Source organism: Aethalodelphis obliquidens, unplaced genomic scaffold, assembly GCF_003676395.1.
Source record: "Aethalodelphis obliquidens isolate GAN/ISIS:26980383/991018 unplaced genomic scaffold, ASM367639v1 scaffold14, whole genome shotgun sequence".
NCBI lineage: Eukaryota > Metazoa > Chordata > Mammalia > Artiodactyla > Delphinidae > Aethalodelphis > Aethalodelphis obliquidens.
Genome location: NW_020837958.1, coordinates 31,907,655 through 31,928,885, shown reverse-complemented (window position 1 = coordinate 31,928,885; position 21,231 = coordinate 31,907,655). Strand labels below are relative to the sequence as shown.

Sequence of the window (21,231 nt, the reverse complement as noted above, 5' to 3'; positions counted from 1 at the left end):
TTGCAATGAAGAGTAGCCCCCTCTCGCCGCAACTAGAGAAAGCCTGTGCACAGCAACAAAGACCCAACGCGGCCAAAAATTAAAAAAAAAAAAAAAAACGTATTGGCTAGTTTCATCAACTGGAATACTAAAGAATGTACTGCATAAATCAATTACTGTAAAGAAATTGCTTTCAGTGGGAGTGGATATTAGTAATGGATATTAGGAACAACAGGGTGTTGAGGGATAACAATGTTGTTTATTGCTCAAAGGTCCTGGACAAGCATCTACCCTTGGCCCTTAGGTTTTCTCACTAGCAAAATGGGAGTATTGCAGGGGCTAGTGCAAGGGATAATGATGCCTTGGCCCTTGTAATCTTCTGTTATGGGCTTTATGCTTTTTAGAGATTCTTTCCTATAGAATATTGATTAATTCTGAGCAGAGGTTTTGAGAGATCTATTTGAATATTGATGGGAGGTGTGCTGTGAATTTTGCCAATATCAGTTGGAGATTTTGCCCATAATAAAGATGGTAGCTGGATTGATAGGGACAAACTATCAGTGTTTCCAGAATCAGCTCTAGAATCATTAGAGATGGAGCAAATAAAAGATGTCAAGGGGTCATTTAATTCACCTGGTTTGTTATTTCAATGACTACGCTGAAGTTCTAGAATTATTTCTACCTTTGCAATTTTTTTTTTTTTTTGCCGCACTGTGTGGCTTGTGGGATTTTTGTTCCCTGACCAAGGCCCTTGGCAGTGAAAGCGTGGAGTCCTAACCACTGGACTGCCTGGGAATTCCCTTTATGATTTTTTTTTTCTCCCTTTGGAAGAAAGAAATTCCAGCATGATACTTCTCTAAGAAGTCTCAGCCTGATAGATGGATGGGGTTGAGGAACTAAGGAGAAAAAGGCATGTATCTCTCAAAGGGCCAAACAAAAGGAAATAAGTTCAGGGAGAGGCATCTCTTGCAGTTGATTAGAGATCCCCACTATTTGAACTGTTTTAGTACTTCGAGGCAGGGGCTATTTCATAGTAGTGGAGTCAAGCACCGAGAGTGTGGCTCTGGTGTCAGTTAGGACTGGAACAGATTCATACCCAATCTGGAGAGACGTTTCTCCAAGCAGATTAAGAGGGATGATTGGGAAGAGCCCCTGTAGTTTCTCAGAGCCCCATCATTGAGAATTGGGAGGACGTTGGAAAGGCTTGTTAGAGGGCTGAAGGTGCCTAAAGCACTTAAAGGTATAACAATCTCTTTTCCAGTGTCCTAGCTTTTTGCAATAATAGCAGAAACTAGGAGGGTTTTGTTTTTGTTTAGGGGTTTTTATTTGCTGGAGTTGAAGAATTTTAGTGTGGTTTTTTTTGGTTTTGTTTTTTGGGGTCTTTTTTGGCCACTCCACACAGCTTGTGGGATCTTAGTTCCCCGACCAGGGATCGAACCTGGGCCATGGCAGTGGAAGCGTAGAGTCCTAACCACTGGACAGCCAGGGAATTCCCTAGTGGTCTTTCTTTTAGGTGAATCATCTAGAGTGCAAGAGAGTAAGTTTGTCAGATTAACTAAGTCTGGAGTGGACATATTTTCCCATTCTATCCTGATCCTTTTTACTAGAAGGGAAAGGTCCTGGTTCAGCCCATTAATAAACATAGAGTTAAAAGCTACCCAGGTGGAATAAACATCTGAAGGAAGACCAGAATTTTCTTTAAAAGTAATCTGAAGTCAATTGTAATAGTCATGAACAGATTCATCTGATTTTTTTGTGCAAACCTAAATTTTGCTGCAATCAACAGGCTTTGGAAAAGGCCTAGGAGTTGCTTCATGAAGTTGCCTAGCAACTGTCCAAGCTTGATCGTATAATAAGTTAGCAAGCTGCTCTCCCAGTTGTGATTCTAGAGACTTTCAGGATTTTCCCAATTACCAGTTTTCATGCAGTGCTGGGCCGGGCCTTTACCAACAAGCATATGAACTAACTGATTTAAATCAGAGAAACAACGTTGACAAGTTTGAAAGACTCTATTAAATTCCTCAGCAAATCTGTGAAGATCTTCGGTTACTTTGGGGAAATATTTGACTGTGGCTCGCAGTTTAGCTTTAGTCCAGGGAATATAAGAAATTCAGGGTTTAGTCTCTGGATCCTCAGAAGGCTTAATGTTAAGGGGACAGGTTCTGATAAGTTCAGAGGAAAAAGGAGTGGGGAGGGTTTCAAAGAAATATGAAAGTTCAATGAGAGAATTAGTAAGGGGGAGCTGACGGTGTGGAGGAGGTGTGGGTATAGAAGTATAGAAGGGAAGGCGGAAGATGGCGCCGGACGTGAAGCCTGAGCACAAGGCGCCAAGGAGGAGGAGCACGAGGCTTCCGAAGCTGCTTCATCTTTCTTTAATTGCTTGTTTGCCTCAGTTAACCTTAAAATCCTATTTTGCAGACAGGCTATTTTAGGGTCCTGGTGATATTTGGAGGCCTCAAAATACCAATCAAAATAGGCATTTCATTCAGTTTTGGAACTCTTAGAGCTGTGGTAGTCCAATTTGGTTTTAAGAACGTTGAGTCTGGGGATTTCAAAAGTTCCCCATGATGCCCATGGATATTCTAAATTGTCTTTGGTGAAGTCAGTCCGTTTTGTTAGAAATGCGTGTGAGGAGGAACAAATGAACAAAGTTATATTCTATTAAACACAAAAATTCTATTCCTTGCAATTTGGGGTCCAGACTAGGAATATGACCAGGGGCATTTCATTTCCTTTCCTGAAATGAAGAGGACAATAGTAACTAGCTAGTGATGATTCGGGGACCTGGTACTTTGATAATATTTAAAGGATAATTTCAAAATATCAGAATGTTAGACATAGGGTTAAAAAAAATTTTGTGTTGTTCTTCTTAGTCACATTCAATTTAAACATATTGGTGTTACTCATAACCAAAAGGTATTTTTATAACAGGGAAGAAATACTTAACTTCATTTATTTAGAAGCAATAGAAATAGAATTATTAAAAGAGCTCTTAGATGAATAAAAGTAAAATCAAAATAATCAATTAAAATTGCTGCTACCACAGTTAGCAATAGATTACACATAAAGTTTGGTAATATTAGAAATATTGGCACTTAATCTTAATAGAGCTTGAAAACATTAGCAGCATGTAATGTTGTTGCCCTATGCTGTCTAGAGCAGTGCTCTGATCGTATCTGTTTTCACTGGGGTTTAGCTTTAATTAATACATCCACATCAGCTTTGTCTGCTTCTCCAAGACTTTTTTGATGGCTCTCAACCAGGACATTGTCTTCCTTTTTTCGGGGTCTCTGGGAACTACCATCTCTGTAAGCTATAGAAGTTCCGAGAGCAACAAAGTTGTGCACATCCTGCAACTTCTTACGCAGCCATTCCACTCTTTCCATGGAGCTCAGATGCTTGCCCAGGTTATGCATAAGCTGTATTTCACTCACAGATCTCTTCCTAGAGGGAACAGAATCAGAGAGGATCACTCCATTAGCTCCCCTCTTCCAAATCATAAAGCCAACCTTAAAAATCCAATTCCCATGCCCTCACCGTGCAGAACAGGCTATGGTACTTACTTAACAGACTTCCCTTCTGATCTTGCAAGAAAACAAACCACGAACATGACAACCATTACTTTAACCATGTCTTTTGCAGACATCATCTTCACTAAAAGAAAAAGAGAAATGGAGGCATTTAAAATATTTTTAATATTCCAAACAATACAATTAAATTTATAGTAGTTTATATTTATAATCATACAACTTTGTACAGAGTGTGACAGTAACTAATTGGATTGTTTTTCATGAGAGACTTTTGGAATCAGCCTCTTTATTTTACAGTATATGTAAGTATATATTATATATACAGATAATTAGTGTATATTATGTATACACAAAATTTGACTTAGAAATTAGACAGATTAGCTTTACTTTCTTAGGTATCTTTTTGAGAGTTCTTGTGCAAGTTTTAATATATGAATTTAAGCTACATGAAGAATGAAAAACCTTACTGTTTAGAATTTCCTCCCACATTTTGTGTTATGACTAAATACACAAGAAGCTTGAAAATGGCTACTTCTTAGTTATTTATTTATTATTTTGGCTGTGCCGGGTCTTAGTTGCAGCACGCAGGATCCTCCTTGCAGCATGTGGGATCTTTAGTTGCGGCATGCGTGCAGGATCTAGTTCCCGACCAGGGATCCAATGCAGGGCCCCCTGCATTGGGAGCATGGAGTCTTACCAACTGGACCACCGGGGAAGTCCCTACTTCTTTTAATTAGGTAAATTGTCAACAGTGTTTGTTGACTTAGCAAATCTCTTTTTCATAAGTAAACTTCCTTTCAACGCAATGGTAAACATAAATGTCAAATGAATAGGCTCTGATTTAGAGATTTTTACTAAATTAACACACACTTCTCCTACCGTTAAAAAGAATGTGTCAAAGCATTTAAACATCATCTAATTAATTACTTGTTATATGAATTTAGAGCTTTGACTCCATATAAAATGCCTGTCTGTATCTTATCTTTTCAGCTTATTTTATTAACAATTTTGTTTGAGTATAATTTTTAGTACATTCCTCTTTTGCTTTTAAGCTTTTCATCTCAAAATAGAAAAGTCTTACTGTAATCTGCATTTCAACAATTGCAAAGCCTTTTATCATAGACGTGCCTTTTCTTAATACTTAAGGTTCTCCGTTTTAACATACACATAGGGTGGCTATGTACTCATATTTTAAACGGAATCTGCATCATTTAGAAGTAGCATAAGGAGCATTATAATCTACTATATTTATTTTCACTGTGCAATATAAAGCTATTGAAGGAGGAACAAATGAATATTCTTCATTTTTGGTTTGTGTTAGAAACAATCATTATAGCCAGAGGACAGAAGCTTTGGTGTCCTATTCTAGCCTTGTCACATTCACCAAATGCCTCTGCCTTGCTTCCTTGTTCTTAATAGAGAGATGAGGTTCTTACAAGAATGTCATTTAAAAAGCTGAAAAATGGTTGTAAAACATCCTTAAAATTCATGTACAGTTTTCAGAATAGAAAATTAGAAAAGGCTTTATGTAAAGGGAATAAATATTCAGCAGTAAAACTGAGTTTCTCCAACTATAGTACACAGATTGAGCTCTCTATGAGGATATTCTGGAGGAAAAGTGGAATTTTAACTCAGAGAAATAAATTTACATTGATTACTTAAATCAGAATTATTCATTTCTCATTAGGCTGTTTTATTTCAAAATTTTAATAAGATACCATTAAAGCACATCATGCCAAATTTTAATTATTTTTCATGTAATTTCAGATGAGTTTATAAAAAGCAAGGCCTCTCAAAAGACTTTAATCACAAAAATAAATGATTTAACAATATTTTAGTAGCATAAATTTATTTTTTATTACAGCATTTTTAGATTAAATAATATTCAAACCCTCCCTTAACATTTTACCTTGAACAAGCAGCATGACATTGTAGAAAATGGTACACATTAAATAATTGCTTGATCATAAAAAAGAACTCATATGAAATTTAAAAGAGAAAATAAAGATTACTCACCACACAATGTCTTAGGACACGATCTTCTTTCAGGTGTATTAGCAGCTGATGCTTTCTCAAAGTTGAGTAAACCTGAGAAAGCTGATGAATTGAGTTGTAGACCCTTAAATGTGACTTTTATATATAGGTCTTCCACACACCAAGAGAAGCTTTTTTATTGTTACGGATGACGTCACTCCCAATTCTCTGAATTTTAACTATAGGATCAGAGCAGCACACACACTCCCATGGGGCGGTGCTCATTCCTCTTAAATTTTAGATAATTGGATATTAAAAGGAAAACAGTGTGGGGCTGGGAAAAGGATTTATGCAAAGATTTCTAACAAATAGTGAATTGTAATTCTGACTGGATTAGTGAATTTATATTACAAAAAAGACTGACTTCAGAGATTTATGGCAAAGTCATCACTTATTTGAAAGTAAAATCTGAAAATAAGTATATTTCTTATAACCATAATATTGGCACAACTATTATGAGGATTATAATGAATCATATTACATTATGCTTACTTTACAAGCCATATTCAACCAATCCATATCATTCCTGATCATCTTTCAAAAAAATAGGTATAGTGCTTTTCTTAAAGGAAGTGTTAAAAATGTTTTGAGAATATGCTCTTAGTACATAATTAATTTGAAAGGCTTCAAAGGTGAAATTATTTTAAAATTCATTTAACTTACATTTTATCTCTTTTTATTTTAATTTGCAATAAAAACATTTGAAAAGCAGTAACTATATGCCAGACTTTACATATATCATCCCACTAAGTCTTCACAGCAATCCTTTAAAGTAAATACTATTATCTTCACATGAGGAAACTGAGGTTTGGAAAATGAAGAAGATGGAGTTCAACAAAGGTCTTTATGATTCCAGAGCTATTTTAATTCTTACTACCTCAGTTTCCCCTTAGAAATGTAGCCCTTCTTTGAACCCCAGTCTCCCTGACTCTAATTTGCCTAACCCTTTCCAGACTCTTTGCCAGGAGTTGGGTCTTTTTTCTCATGTTCCCCACCTGGTGATGGAGGGCCTGCTCCAAAACCTAATAGAGGCAAGATGCTACCACCTGTCTAATTTCAAATATTGCTACAGCCTTGTCCCCATCTATTGATCAAAACCCCTTGAATCCCCTTGGTATATCTAGGGTTCGTTTAGGCAGCTTGCCTCCCAACTAAAGCCCCAGAATTGGATTAGTTCTCTTAGCTCTGCTCCTACCCAGGCTTCATGTTATCCTCTTTCCTGCTAACTCTTGCCAAGCTTTGACTCTACATCAAGTGAGAGCCAGTCCAAATTTCAAATACCTGTACAGAGGCTAGAATGAAAGATATGTGTTAGTGCTGTTCTGAGGAATCCTCTACACTGAGCAAATCTCATTTGGAGTAGTGTTCCAGGCTCCGTTTCAGAAGTCTTAGAGACAAACTGCAACGTGCCTGGAGGATATGAACCAGGTTGGTGAAAATGTTGATAAACATGACATATCAGAAGGAGTTGAATCAAACTGGAAAAGTCTGGAAAAGAAAAGACTTGGGATGATGATGTAGCTGTTTTTAATTCTTTATAGGGCTTCTACAAGGAAGAAGGAATATCTTCTGTGGTTTAAGAAGGAAGGACTGAGTCCAATGGCTAAAGATTACAAGGAGGCAGATTTGGGCTCAACTTGGATATCGTAATTGTCAAAATAAAGAATCAATTACCTTCCTAAGTAGTGAGTTCCCGATCACTGGAAGTGTTCAAGTAGAAGCTGGGTGAGCATCTATCAGAGATATCATAGAGATTCATACAGAGCAGAGAGTTGAACTAGATAACCAAGAGGTCCCTTTCGACTAAAAAAAAAATCTATTGTTTTGATCCTTTAAAAGACCTCTTCTGATGCAAAGTCGAAACCTGATGTTTGTGTACCATTTTTTCTTACGCTCTGTTAAGAAGTAGAAGAACTGGAAAAATAAATGGTTTTATAAACACATTTTTTGATTGTTATTATAAAGCCATGTTTAACATTTTAATTTGGAGATTTTTCCCACTTCTTTGGGTAAGTTCGGTATAACTGACAGCCTTCCAGGAGTAATGCACACTGTTTTCACTGTCTTCCTCTTATTACAATTATTTAAAAATAAACTGCCATATTGAAGATAACCACATTATTAAACTAGTTTTACAGAAAAATGAAGAAAACAGACAAAGCTTATTCATTCAAAAAATGCATTGAGTATATACTAGGTATCTGCCGGAGGCTGTGTTAATCACTAAATGATTGAGACATGATCCTTGCCCTGAAATTTGACATATAAATTGGAATATAATATAATAGGCGTTATAATAGTCATATTAACAGAGGCTTACAAAAAGCACAGAGGAAGAAGTGACTAATTTCCCTGTAGTTGTTGCAAGTTGTTTTCCTGAGAAGCTTAAGTATTCTCAAGGATGAATGAGTTTTCCATCAGAGAAGGTGAGAAAGGACAAGAAGGAACAGCATGTGCAAAGGCATAGAGGCAATGAAGACTGAATACACGCTAGTGGGAGGAGAGGGGAGATGGGTAATGACCCTAAAAAAGTAAGTATGGTACAAGTTATGGAAGTCTTCTGTGTGTATGCCTAGGAGTTTTATCTTGTAGTCCTCTCTAAACACATGTGTGCATTAGTAATATTTTGTGTCCTTTGGATTTTGTAAAGTACTACTTTGACCTTCCCACAAAGAAGAGACACAGCTGCCAAGATTTGGCACATAGTTTATCTGAACCATCAGCCTCTGGGACTGTAGACATTAGATAGAAGGAAACCATTTAGGAATAAGAGGGCTCAGGGCTATGTGGGCATAAGAGGCTGATGTCAGAGTGACAGAAAAGAGCTGAGCATAGCTTTTTCCTTTGAAAAGCTCAGCCTTTCTCAGCGCTCTCAAGTTCTCTGAAGCTAGAATCAGACAACCTACTGTATTCCTCCTCACATTCGGTAAGGATAAAGGGTCATGTGTTATTTCCCCTTGCATTATGGGAGGTTTAATTTGAGACTGATACTTTTTCCTTCTGTTTGCTCAATAGGAATTAGTATGGCTTTGGGAACTTAACATCAAGAAGAAACTTCCAGCGCTGGGAAATCCAGCTATAGGTCTCCTATTCCCATGTTTTGTCAACAGATTAATTGGTGACTGTCTTAACAGTTGACCTACTCTTTTGCTTTAAGCTCTCCTGTGGGTTATTGAGCTACTGAATTCTTAATATGTCAGACACAATTTTCCTCCCTCCTACTCACCAGCCCTCAGACGTTTCTGTTGTTAGAGACAATGAGTAAAAATGTTTTAAAGGACAGCATACAATAACTGTTGAATTTTCCACTTGTTTTTTATAATATTCAATTCTTTATTTTTCTTTCTCCATAATCTTTATTGATGGATATTTCAAGTGTGGTTCTCTGATAGGCAGCGTTTAATAAGCCATTGATCTCTTTATATGTATAAGCTGTTATAAACCCTGGGATACATTATACCTGAGTAGCCCTTCAAAGATGAAATATGCAGCTACTTTCACAAATAAAATACTACTTGTTGCTTTTTGTCCATTCTATCAGTGAGCGTCCCTCCCTGCCTGTATTCCTTCTCCATGTTTATGTGGAATGGAGGAGTGTTAAAATGACATGCACTGTTTTCACAGTTAGAAAAAGGCATCTCTGCAGGTGGGGACTGAGGGTAAAAAGATTCTGGATGCCTGGGATGAGAGAGTCCTTCTAAGTACAGCAAGGAATGTCACAGTGTAAACCAGGGTGTCACTTGGGGAAGCCTTGGGATCTTTACTGATTGAAAAGATTTCTAGTAGTGCAGATGCCTCTGTAATGTTCTCATGATATAGGTAAGCACTGGAACAAGTCCTTGAGTGTTCCTCATTCAAAGGCCCCCTGAGATTTAATTGTACCCTCTGTTTCTTAAAGAAATGGAGGTGCGGGGGGAAAGTAGGCTTTGAGAGTTTTCATTTTTATTTTTGGAACCATAAGGAAGTTGGACAGCCATAGCAATTTAATGAAGAAGTAAAGTCTCACATTTTTAATGACCCTTTTCAGTGAGCTGACCAGACCACTGATGTCACCGCTAATTCTAAACATTCTTCTTTTATTGTCTCGTAAATATACTTTTCAGACCAAGTGTTCTCATATACTTTTCAGACCAAGTATAGACAATATGTTTTCCTCAGTAAATGTGAATCTTCCCTTGGAATAGATTCTTAGTTCTGCTCCATTTTCCCTTTACCCTTGGTAGAATATTATATGCAATATATGACATCAGAAAAAGAAATACAATGTCTTTCACATCCCTTCCCAATAGTCAACTGGAGCCAATAGTCTGTGTACCTTGATTCTTTCTTTATGTTTTAAAATAGTGTGGGGAAAATAAAGCAGGACAGGGGGTATTGGTTTCCCATTAGTGAAGCTTTAAGTCAAATGATCTGGGTGCTCAGAGTCTGAGTTAGGAATGCCAGCATGTCAGTCCAAATTACCATTTCAATCCAACATAGTAAAGATTTGTTGAGCACCTAAAACCAGCCAGTCGAGAAACAGTAGCAATTTCCCTGCTCACAATCTTCTCCCTTAACTTTTTTTCCTGTGATTTTTTTTTAAGTTAGAGCATCTTAACTTTTCAGATCTCAAATTCTACAACTCAAAGTAGAATACTGCCTTCCCTCCTTTTAGTTATGAGCTTTCAGAGATGAGCTATCATATGTGAAAGTGTTTTGACTGTAAATGGCATTCAAAAAATGCATGTGGGGCCTTCCCTGGTGGCGCAGTGGTTGAGAGTCCGCCTGCCGATGCAGGGGACACGGGTTTGTGCCCCGGTCCAGGAAGATCTCACATGCCGTGGAGCGGCTGGGCCTGTGAGCCATGGCCGCTGAGCCTGCACGTCCGGAGCCTGTGCTCTGCAATGGGAGAGGCCACAACAGTGAGAGGCCCGCGTACAGAACAACAACAACAACAAAAATGCATGTTGAATCTAAATCTGAAAGGTAAGTGTTCCTTGCCCATTCTCTCACATGCGTCCACCTCATTCCAGGAGTCCCCAGTACTAAACATGGAGAGTGTTGAGCTCCTGGGCTCAATCTGCTCTCTTCCTCCTTCAGCCCAGCCCCCTGAAGTGCAAAGAATTCTGAGGCAGTAGGCAGTTATGGTGTTCATAAATTCCATTTTGAATTTGCTAATTGCACAAAGAATTGTAAAATTTAAACTAAAACTAAGCATATCTTTCTATTGTTAGTAATAAAATGTGCCGAGTGTGACTGGAGAGTGGGCTCCAATGCAAGTTAAACTGACAGGCAGCCCTAGAAGCTATGTTCTTCTCACATCCACCTAGCAGCACTATGCAGTGAAACGCCCAGGACCCGAATATGGAAGATGAGGGTAAATGTTTGGCACTTATTAGTTGCACAACCCAAGTCATTTTAGCACAGAACCATAATTTCTACAGAAAAATAGATATGAACTACTCCACAGAGTTATTGTGAGGATCACATAGAATAATATATATGAATGCACTTTGTCAACTGCATACCTGGTATTGATTAAAATCACAACTAACAATAATAATTATTTTCATGACTTTTCGGCCAGAACCGCCATCTTCCAGTAATTCACCAAAATGACCAACACAAAGGGAAAGAGGAGGGGCACCCGCTACATGTTCTCTAGGTCTTTTGAAAAACATGGAGTCGTTCCTTTGGCCACATACATGCAAATCTACAAGAAAGGTGATATTGTAGATGTCAAGGGAATGGGCACTGTTCAAAAAGGAATGCCCCACAAACGTTACCATGGCAAAACTGGGAGAGTCTACAATGTTACTCAGCATGCTGTTGGCATCCTTGTAAACAAACAAGTTAAGGGCAAGATTCTTGCCAAGAGAATTAATGTGCGTATCGAGCATATTAAGCACTCTAAGAGCCAAGATAGCTTCCTGAAACGGGTGAAGGAAAATGATCAGAAAAAGAAGGAAGCCAAAGAGAAAGGTACTTGGGTTCAACTGAAGCGCCAGCCTGCACCACCCAGAGAAGCACATTTCGTGAGAACCAATGGAAAGGAGCCTGAACTGTTGGAGCCCATTCCCTATGAATTCATGGCATGATGGGTATAAAGAAAATAAAAGACCTGGACTGTAAAATAATAATAATAATTATTATTATTATTTTCATGAATCCTGTTAAGGTCATATAATTCCAATTGGTAGCTTTCTGTGTCCCCATTTTAAGCTGATTGCATGGCATTTCAAACATCACAGAGATGCTCTAAAGGCTTAACCTAGAATGCTATTGACTTCGTCTTTCAACAATGAAGAGAATCTTCAGCATGGCCTAACTCAACAAACTGTCCAAAAGAATGATCTAATGGGTGCAAAGAGAGGCATGAAAATGAGATTCTATATGTCCCTGCCAGGGACATTCTCCAGATGTCTAGGGCAGCAGTAAAGTATGGAAAGTCACTGTGAAACAATTCCAAACATACTCATGTGGTTATTTTACAAAATCAATTAGAGGGAAGGTGATAGTGGAAAGAGCACTAGATTTGGAGTCAGAAGACCTGAGTTCAGATCCTGAAATCACTAGGGTCACCAGTTTCAATAATAAAAACACAGAATACCAGTCAACAATAATATATTCTATATTTAAAGTTTTATTAAGAGGGTAAATCTCATGTTAAATGTTTTTGTATTTTCCACAATTTAAAAAAAAGGAATTAGGGAATTCCCTGGTGGTCCAATGGTTAGGACTCAGCACTTTCACTGCCAAGAGCATGGATTCAATCCCTGGTCAGGGAACCAAGATCCCTGTGTGGCTCAGCCAAAAAAAAAAGAAGGAATTAAAAAAATCCCACAGGACAAGAAGTTAAATTTGAATTAGTTCTAATTACCTATGCAAATGCACACTGAGATTAAAAAAGATATGGTGGGATTCTCTGGTGGCACAGTGGTTGAGAGTCCGCCTGCCGGTGCGGGGGGCACGCGTTCGTGCCCCGGTCTGGGAGGATCCCACATGCCGTGGAGCGGCTGGGCCCGTGAGCCGTGGCCGCTGAGCCTGCGCGTCTGGAGCCTGTGCTCCGAAGTGGGAGGGGCCACAGCAGTGGGAGGCCCCCGTACCGCAAAAAAAAAAAAAAGATATTGCAAGGGAAGGGACATATGTGTAATAAAAATTATTTGAGTTTATCTGAAGTAAATATCTGAATTCTGTACCTCTTTCTTTATTTCCCTAATGACTTGGGTTTTTTTAATAGGTCCTATTTTGTAGAATTTGCTTATCAGGTTTCTTGCAGTTACAGTCTATGTTCCAATTACATTGTTACATAGCTTCTACAGTGGCCACATCCAAATTATTTCATTCTTTTCTGGACTGAACATACATTAATGTGAAAACATGCTCAAGATTATCATATGAGCGGGTATCCTGAACATGTACTGGAATAAAATCAACTCTAAGAACTGCTCTTCAAATTTGATTTGTTGAAGCACATAATATCATCTTTCACGGTATGAACTGCTTTTCCCTTTCTTCAGAATTACATTTCATCTCTTGATCAATGACTCTTTAAATTGCTATCCACTGACAAAAAAGAATATTGTCACCAATTCTGATTCCCCTCTTCTTCAACACTGTACATGATGATTTCACTTGTTTCCAAGCTGGATAAGTATTTAGGACTATCCATGTAAAAGAATCAAATTCTTCAAGGGATGAAATCCATTGGAAAAGATAGCTATGGCAAGTGTCATAATCACTGTCCACTTCAAGTTGGAATTTTTTTTCCCATTCATAAGTAATGTTATCCCTTTTAAGAACAGGTACTTAAAGGGAAACACTTTTCATCAATTCTTTCTTATTGAACATATTTTAAAAGTTCCTATAAACAATGGAGCACTTTAATAACACTGCTGTTCTTCTTTTAATTTGCATAATCTGATTGCCAAAGAAATATTGAAAACTGTGAACAAGAAATAAGGCTCCATTTAATGGAGTATTTAAAAAGTCAACAAGAATTTGGGGAATGTTTTCTTTAAAAAGTATTTTAATGCATCAAGTAAACTGAGCATTCTTTGTGTTTGTGAAAGAGAAGTCAGTGGGCTTTTAAATGTGAGAGAATTGGATAATACTGAATGCCAACAAAATTACAAAAATCATTTAATCATCCAGTTTGAACAGGATAAATATTGAACTATGTTTCTTTTTTTTTTTAACATGTTTATTGGAATATAATTGCTTTACAATGGCGTGTTAGTTTGAACTACGGTTTTTAACTAATAAAAATGTATCAGTATTGGCTCATTAATTATGAAAAGTGTACCATATTAATATAATATGCTAACTATAGGGGAAACTGTGTGTAGGGGTGGGTTTATGGGAACGTGCTGGGCTACCTGGTCAAATTTTCTGTAAATCTAAAACTCTTCAAAAAAATGAAGACCATTGGGCTTCCCTGATGGCGCAGTGGTTAAAAATCCGCCTGCCAATGTATGGGACACGGGTTTGAGATCTGGTCCGGGAAGATCCCACATGCCGCAGAGCAACGAAGCCCGTGCGCCACAACTACTGATCCTGCACACCCTAGAGCCCGTGCTGCGCAGCAAGAGAAGCCACCGCAATAAGAAGCCCGCGCACCGCAACGAAGAGTAGCACCCCGCTCGCTGCAACTAGAGAAAGCCCACGCACAGCAACAAAGACCCAACGCAGCCAAAAATAACTAAATAAATTAATTAATTTTTAAAAAATGAAGTCCATTATTTACTTATTTATTTGTTTTTTATTATTTTTTTAGTGTGGCTGCGCTGGGTCTTCATTGTGGCGTGTGGGCTCTTCATTGTGGGCTTCTCTAGTTGTGGCACCCAGGCACTAGAGCGCACGGACTCAGTATTTGCAGCATGTGGGCTTCTCTGTAGTTGCAGTGCACACGTCTAGTTGCCCTGTGGCATGTGGGATCTTAATTTCCCGACCAGGGATCAAACCCGTGATCCCTGCATGGGAAGGTGGATTCTTTATTTTTTTTTTAATTTTTTAATTTAATTTTATTTATATTTTTATAATATAAAAATATATACTAACATGTATACATGTCAGTCCCAATCACCCAATTCATCACACTACCACCCTCACCTCCCTGTCGCTTTCCCCCCATGGTGTTCATACGTTTGTTCTCTACATCTGTGTCTCATTTTCTGCCCTGCAAACCAGTTCATCTGTACCATTTTTGTAGGTTCCACGTACATGCGTTAATATACGATATATGTTTTTCTCTTTCTGACTTACTTCACTCTGTATGACAGTCTCTAGATCCATCCACGTCTCAACAGATGACCCAATTTCATTCTTTATATGGCTGAGTAATACTCCATTGTATATATGTACCACATCTTTATCCATTCGTCTGTTGATGGGCATTTAGGTTGCTTCCATGACCTGACTATTGTAAATAGTGCTGCAGTGAACATTGGGGTGCATGTGTCTTTTTGAATTATGGTTTTCTCTGGGTATATGCCCAGTAGTGGGACTGCTGGATCATATGGTAATTTTATTTATAGTTTTCTAAGGAACCTCCATACTCTTTCTCCATAGTGGCTGTATCAGTTTACATTCCCACCAACAGTGCAAGAGGATTCCCTTTATTCCACACCCTCTCCAGCATTTGTTGTTTGTAGATTTTCTGATGACGCCCATTCTAACTGGTGTGAGGTGGTACCTCATTGTAGTTTTGATTTGCATTTCTCTAAAAATTAGTGATGTTGAGCAGCTTTTCATGTGCTTCTTGGCCATCTGTATGTTTTCTTTGGAGAAATGTCTATTTAGGTCTTCTGCCCATTTTTGGATTGGATTGTTAGTTTTTTTAATATTGAGCTGCAAGAGCTGTTTATATATTTTGGAGATTAATCCTTTGTCTGTTGATTCATTTGCAAATATTTTCTCCCATTCTGAGGGTTGTCTTTTCATCTTGTTTATGGTTTCCTTTGCTGTGCAAAAGCTTTTAAGTTTCATTAGGTCCCATTTGCCTATTTTTGTTTTTATTTCCATTACTTTAGGAAGTGGATCAAAAAAGATCTTGCTGTGATTTATGTCAAAGAGTGTTCTTCCTATGTTTTCCTCTAAGAGTTTTATAGTGTCCTGTCTTACATTTAGGTCTTTAATCCATTTCGAGTTTATTTTTGTGTTTGATGTTAGGGAGTGCTCTAATTTCATTCCTTTACATGTAGCTGTCCAGTTTTCCCAGCACCACTTAATGAAGAGACTGTCTTTTCTCCATTGTATATCCTTGCCTCCTTTGTCATCGATTAGTTGATCACAGGTGCATGGGTTTATCTCTGGGCTTTCTGTGCTGTTTCATTGATCTATATTTCTGTTTTTGTGCCAGTACCATATTGTCTTGATTACTGTAGCTTCGTAGCATAGTCCAAAGTCAGGGAGCCTGATTCCTCCAGCTCCATTTTTCTTTCTCAAGATTGCTTTGGCTATTCGGGGTCTTTTGTGTTTCTGTAAAAATTATGAAATTTTTGTTCCACTTCTGTGAAAAATGCCATTGGTAGTTTGAAAGGGGTTGCATTGAATCTGTGGATTGCTTTGGGTAGTATAGTCATTTTCACAATATTGATTCTTCCAATCCAAGAACATGGTATATCTCTCCATCTGTTGGTATCATCTTTAATTTCTTTCAACAGTGTCTTATAGTTTTCTGCATACAGGTCTTTTGTCTCTCTAGGTAGGTTTTATTCCTAGATATTTTATTCTTTTTGTTGCAGTGGTAAATGGGAGTGTTTCCTTAATTTCTCTTTCAGATTTTTCATCATTAGTGTATAGGAATGCAAGAGATTTCTGTGCATTAATTTTGCAATCTGCAACTTTACCAAATTCATTGATTAGCTCTAGTAGTTTTCTGGTGGCATCTCTAGAATCCTCTATGTATAGTATCATGTCATCTGCAAACAGTGACAGTTTTACTTCTTCTTTTCCAATTTGTATTCCTTTTATTTCTTTTTCTTCTCTGATTGCCGTGGCTAGGACTTCCAAAACTATGTTGAATAATAGTGATGACAGTGGACATCCTTGTCTTGTTCCTGGTCTTAGAGGAAATGCTTTCAGTTTTTCACCATTGAGAATGATGTTTGCTGTGGGTTTGTCATATGTGGCCTTTATTATGTTGAGGTAGGTTCCCTCGATGCCCACTTTCTGGAGAGTTTTTATCATAAATGGGTGTTGAACTTTGTCAAAAGCGTTTTCTGCATCTATTGAGATGATAATATGTTTTTATTTTTCAATTTGTTAATATGGTGTATCACAATTGATTGATTTGCATATACTGAAGAATCCTTGCATCCCTGGGATAAATCCCACTTGATCATGGTGTATGATCCTTTTAATGTGTTGTTGGATTCTGTTTGCTAGTATTTTGTTGAGGATTTTTGCATCTACATTCATCAGTGATATTGGTCTGTAATTTTCTTTTTTTGTAGTATCTTTGTCTGGTTTTGGTGTCAGGGTGATGGTGGCCTCATAGAATGAGTTTGGGAGTGTTCCTCTGCAATTTTTTGGAAGAGTTTGAGAAGGATGGGTGTTAGCTCTTCTCTAAATGTTTGATAGAATTCACCTGTGAAGCCATCTGGGCCTGGACTTTTGTTTGTTGGAAGATTTTTAAGCACAGTTTCACTTTTATTACTTGTGATTGGTCTGTTCATATTTTCTATTTCTTCCTGTTTCAGTCTTGAAAGGTTATACCTTTCTGTGAACTTGTCCATTTCTTCCAGGTTGTCCATTTTATTGGCATAGAGTTGCTTGTAGTAGTCTTAGGATGTTTTCCAGTGGTGTTTGTTGTAACTTCTCCTTTTTCATTTCCAATTTTATTGATTTGAGACCTCTCCCTCTTTTTCTTGATGAGTCTGGCTAATGGTTTATCAATTTTGTTTATCTTCTCAAAGAACCAGCTTTTAGTTTTGTTGATCTTTGCTATTGTTTTCTTTGTTTCTATTTCATTTATTTCTGCTCTGATTTTTATGATGACTTTCCTCCTACTAACTTTGGGTTTTGTTTTTTCTTCTTTCTCTAGTTCCTTCAGGTGTAAGGTTAGATTGTTTATTTGAAATTTTTCTTGTTTCTTGAGGTAGGATTGTATTGCTATAAACTTCCCTCTTAAAACTGCTTTTGTTGCATCCCATAGGTTTTGGACCATCGCGTTTTCATTGTCTTTTGTCTCTAGGTATTTTTTGATTTCCTCTTTGATTTCTTCAGTGATCTCTTGGTTATTTAGTAACATATTGTTTAGCCTTCATGTGTTTGTGTTTTTTAAGTTTTTCTCCTTGTAATTGATTTCTAATCTCATAGCGTTGTGGTCAGACAAGATGCTTGATATGATTTCAGTTTTCTTTAATTTATTGAGGCTTGATTTGTGACCGAAGATGTGATCTATCCTGGAGAATGTTCTGTGGGCACTTGAGAAGAAAGTGTAATCTGTTGTTTTTGGATAGAATGTCCTATAAATATCAATTAAATCTATCTGGTCCATTGTGTCATTTAAAGCTTGAGTTTCCTTATTTATTTTCATTTTCGATGATCTGTCCATTGGTGTAAGTGAGGTGTTAAAGTCCCCCACTATTACTGTGTTACTGTTGATTTCCTCTTTTAGAGCTGTTAGAAGTTGCCCTATGTATTGTGGTGCTCCTAGGTTGAGTGCATATATATTTATAATTGTTATATGTTCTTCTTGGATTGATCCCTTGATGATTATGTAGTGTCCTTCCTTGTCTCTTGTAACATTCTTTATTTTAAAGTCTATTTTATCTGATATGAGTATTGCTACTCCAGCTTTCTTTTGATTTCCATTGGCATGGAATAGCTTTTTCCATTCCCTCACTTTCAGTCTGTATGTGTCCCTAGGTCTGAAGTGGGTCTCTTGTAGACAGCTTATATATGGGTCTTGTTTTTGTATCCATTCAGCGAGCCTGTGTCTTTTGGTTGGAGCATTTAATCCATTCACGTTTAAGCTCATTATCGATATGTATGTTCCTATGACCACTTTCTTAATTGCTTTGGGTTTGTTTTTGTAGGTTCTTTTCTTCTCTTGTGTTTCCCGCTTAGAGAAGTTCCTTTAGCATTTGTTGTAGAGCTGGTTTGGTGGTGCTGAATTCTCTTAGCTTTTGCTTGTCTGTAAAGCTTTTGATTTCTCCATCAAATCTGAATGAGATCCTTGCTGGGTAGGGTAATCTTGGTTGCAGTTTCTTCCCTTTCATCACTTTAAGTATATCATGCCACTCCCTTCTGGCTTGTAGAGTTTCTGTTGAGAGATCAGCTGTTAACCTTATGGGAGTTTCCTTGTATGTTATTTGTCATTTTTCCCTTGCTGCTTTCAATAATTTTTCTTTGTCTTTAATTTTTGCCAATTTGATTACTATGTGTCTCAGCATGTTTCTCTTTGGGTTTATCCTGTATGGGACTCTCTGCCCTTCCTGGACTTGGGTGGCTATTTCCTTTCCCATGTTAGGGAAGTTTTTGACTATAATCTCTTCAAATATTTTCTCTGGTCCTTTCTCTCTCTCTTCTCCTTCTGGGACCCCTATAATGCAAATGTTGTTGCGTTTAACGTTGTCCCAGAGGTCTCTTAGGCTGTCTTCATTTCTTTTCATTCTTTCTTCTTTATTCTGTTCTGCAGCAGTGAACTCCACCATTCTGTCTTCCAGGTCACTTATCCATTCTTCTGCCTCAGTTATTCTGCTATTGATTCCTTTTAATGTAGTTTTCATTTCAGTTATTGTATTGTTCATCTCTGTTTGTTCGTTCTTTAATTCATCTAGGTCTTTGTTAAACATTTCTTGCATCTTCTTGATCTTTGCCTCCATTCTTTTTCCGAGGTCCTGGATCATCTTCACTATCATTATTCTGATTTCTTTTTCTGGAAGGTTGCCTATCTCCACTTCATTTAATTGCTTTTCTGGGGTTTTATCTTGTTCCTTCATTTGGTACATAGCCCTCTTCCTTTTCATCTTGTCTATCTTTATGTGAACGTGGTTTTTTGTCCACAGGCTGCAGGATTGTAGTTCTTCTTGTTTCTCAGAAGGTGGATTCTTAACCACTGGAACACCAGCGAAGTCCCTGAATTCCATTAATTTTTTAAATGTTCATGGATGTATCGCAGGCCAAGATAAATAAATGAGTGGTAATTTAAGCAAAAAAAAAAAAGTTTAGGAATTAAATTGAGAATTAGAGTGGTGACAATACAGCAAAATTCAGTCAAATAAGATTATTTTGATCATCTATTATCACTTTCCACAGCACTTCATATTATACATTGTCTTCTTTGGTTCTCACAGTATATTTGAGGTAAACATTATTCCTATCTTTTAAGTGAGAAGTTGAAGCTTGGACTTATGAAGTTACTGGTTCAAGTTTACTCAGCTAGTGAGGGAACAAGGTCTGAATTTAAATCTATGTCTCTTATATCCATGGCTTTTCCTGCAATGTCAGATTACAGAGAATACAGGTGAATAGAATGGAAGAAGGGAATTCAATCCAGAACATATCTGCTAAGGTGTTGGAAGGGATGGTATTATAGAGAAGGTCAGGCATGAACCTTGACCTTGATGAATGTTTGTGCTGGGGGGAAGACAGACAAATATGATTTACAATAATACCAGGACCATTGGAGTGGGAAGGAGAGGCAGATGTAGGTGTTTAATGTGCACACAACCTCATTCCTGCTAGTGGTAAAAAGTTTCAAGGTCAGACTCCTTCACTTAAATGCAGTCTCTGCAGATTTGAAGATTACTTCTTTTTACCTGAGGGAACACTGAAGGATAGGCATCTTGGTTTCTTTTCAGGTGTAAATAAGATGACACTCACAAGTGATAAAGCTGACAATCTTTTATCTAGTATAAAGATTTCTGCCTATAGTTTTTCAACCGTAAGTGCTTTCCTTGCCACTAAATAATTTAGCTGGCAGTTTGATTTTAAGCTTGGATTCAGCGAAATACTCATATCTTTCATTAGTCAGAGTGCAATAATATAATAATAGTTACACTTATAGCGCCCTTACTATATGCTGGGAACTATTCTAAGTACTTTATAAACATTATATGTTTAATCTTTACAACAGTCATAAAATGGGACTATTTTGACAACTATTTTACAACTGAGGAATCTGAAACATAAATAGGTTTAAAACTTGTGTGGGGTTATCAAACTATAGTGGCAGAGATATGATTTGGACACAGGAGTATGACTTATAATAATTATGGTATATTTGAAACCCAGCAGGACTCTGTGGGACCCTCCTGGGTACAAATACTTTCTGTGTCTCCCATTTCTTGTTTGTAGGAAATAGGCTTCATTCAGCCTCCCTGACCTTCCCTGACCAAAGGGAGATTCAAACAGTTGCTAATCCGGGAAGGGAGGGAATGCAGAAACAAAGGAGAAGCAGTCAAGAAATAATAGTGCGGTGATAAAGCAGGGTCCTGGTTCCCCCTCAAGAGATATACATAACAATATCTTTGCCATCTTCTGCAGGAACTAAGGCCCCCACCCAGGTGGAGGATGGTAACTTCCAGCTGAGCACAAGATTCCTGGAACAGCACTGTTACCTCAGTACCAACCAATCAGAAGAAAGTCTGCATACAGTGGAAGATATCAGAGACTCATCCCCTCCCCTGCAATTAACTTCCCCTTTTTCCCTTTAAAAACTTTCATGGTCAAGCAGAATCTTTGGAGTTGGTTCTTGAAC

The 21,231-nt window shown here is 37.7% G+C and overlaps 1 protein-coding gene and 1 pseudogene across 1 annotated transcript; one reads left to right on the top strand and one right to left on the bottom strand.

Moving 5' to 3' along the window:
* Positions 1-2,905: 2,905 nt before the first annotated feature.
* Positions 2,906-10,300, bottom strand: PTH (parathyroid hormone). The gene is made up of 3 exons (XM_027115313.1): positions 5,666-10,300; positions 3,543-3,633; positions 2,906-3,423 (listed from the first exon to the last, which is right to left on the bottom strand). The coding sequence occupies exons 1-3, from the start codon at positions 5,766-5,768 to the stop codon at positions 3,162-3,164; spliced, it is 456 nt and encodes a 151-aa protein (XP_026971114.1). The 5' UTR covers positions 5,769-10,300; the 3' UTR covers positions 2,906-3,161.
* Positions 10,301-10,503: 203 nt separating this feature from the next.
* LOC113624981 (60S ribosomal protein L21 pseudogene) lies at positions 10,504-11,652 on the top strand (annotated as a pseudogene).
* Positions 11,653-21,231: the final 9,579 nt, after the last annotated feature.

Bases quoted from the DNA above. Each gene is read 5' to 3' on its own strand.
- PTH (XM_027115313.1), bottom strand. From the start codon at position 5,768: ATGAGCACCGCCCCATGGGAGTGTGTGTGCTGCTCTGATCCTATAGTT. The intron at 3,634-5,665 runs GTGTGTGGAAGA...TTTTTCTTTTAG, and splicing joins CAATAAAAAAGCTTCTCTTG to TGAAGATGATGTCTGCAAAA. The intron at 3,424-3,542 runs GTAAGTACCATA...TGTTCCCTCTAG, and splicing joins TCAGAAGGGAAGTCTGTTAA to GAAGAGATCTGTGAGTGAAA.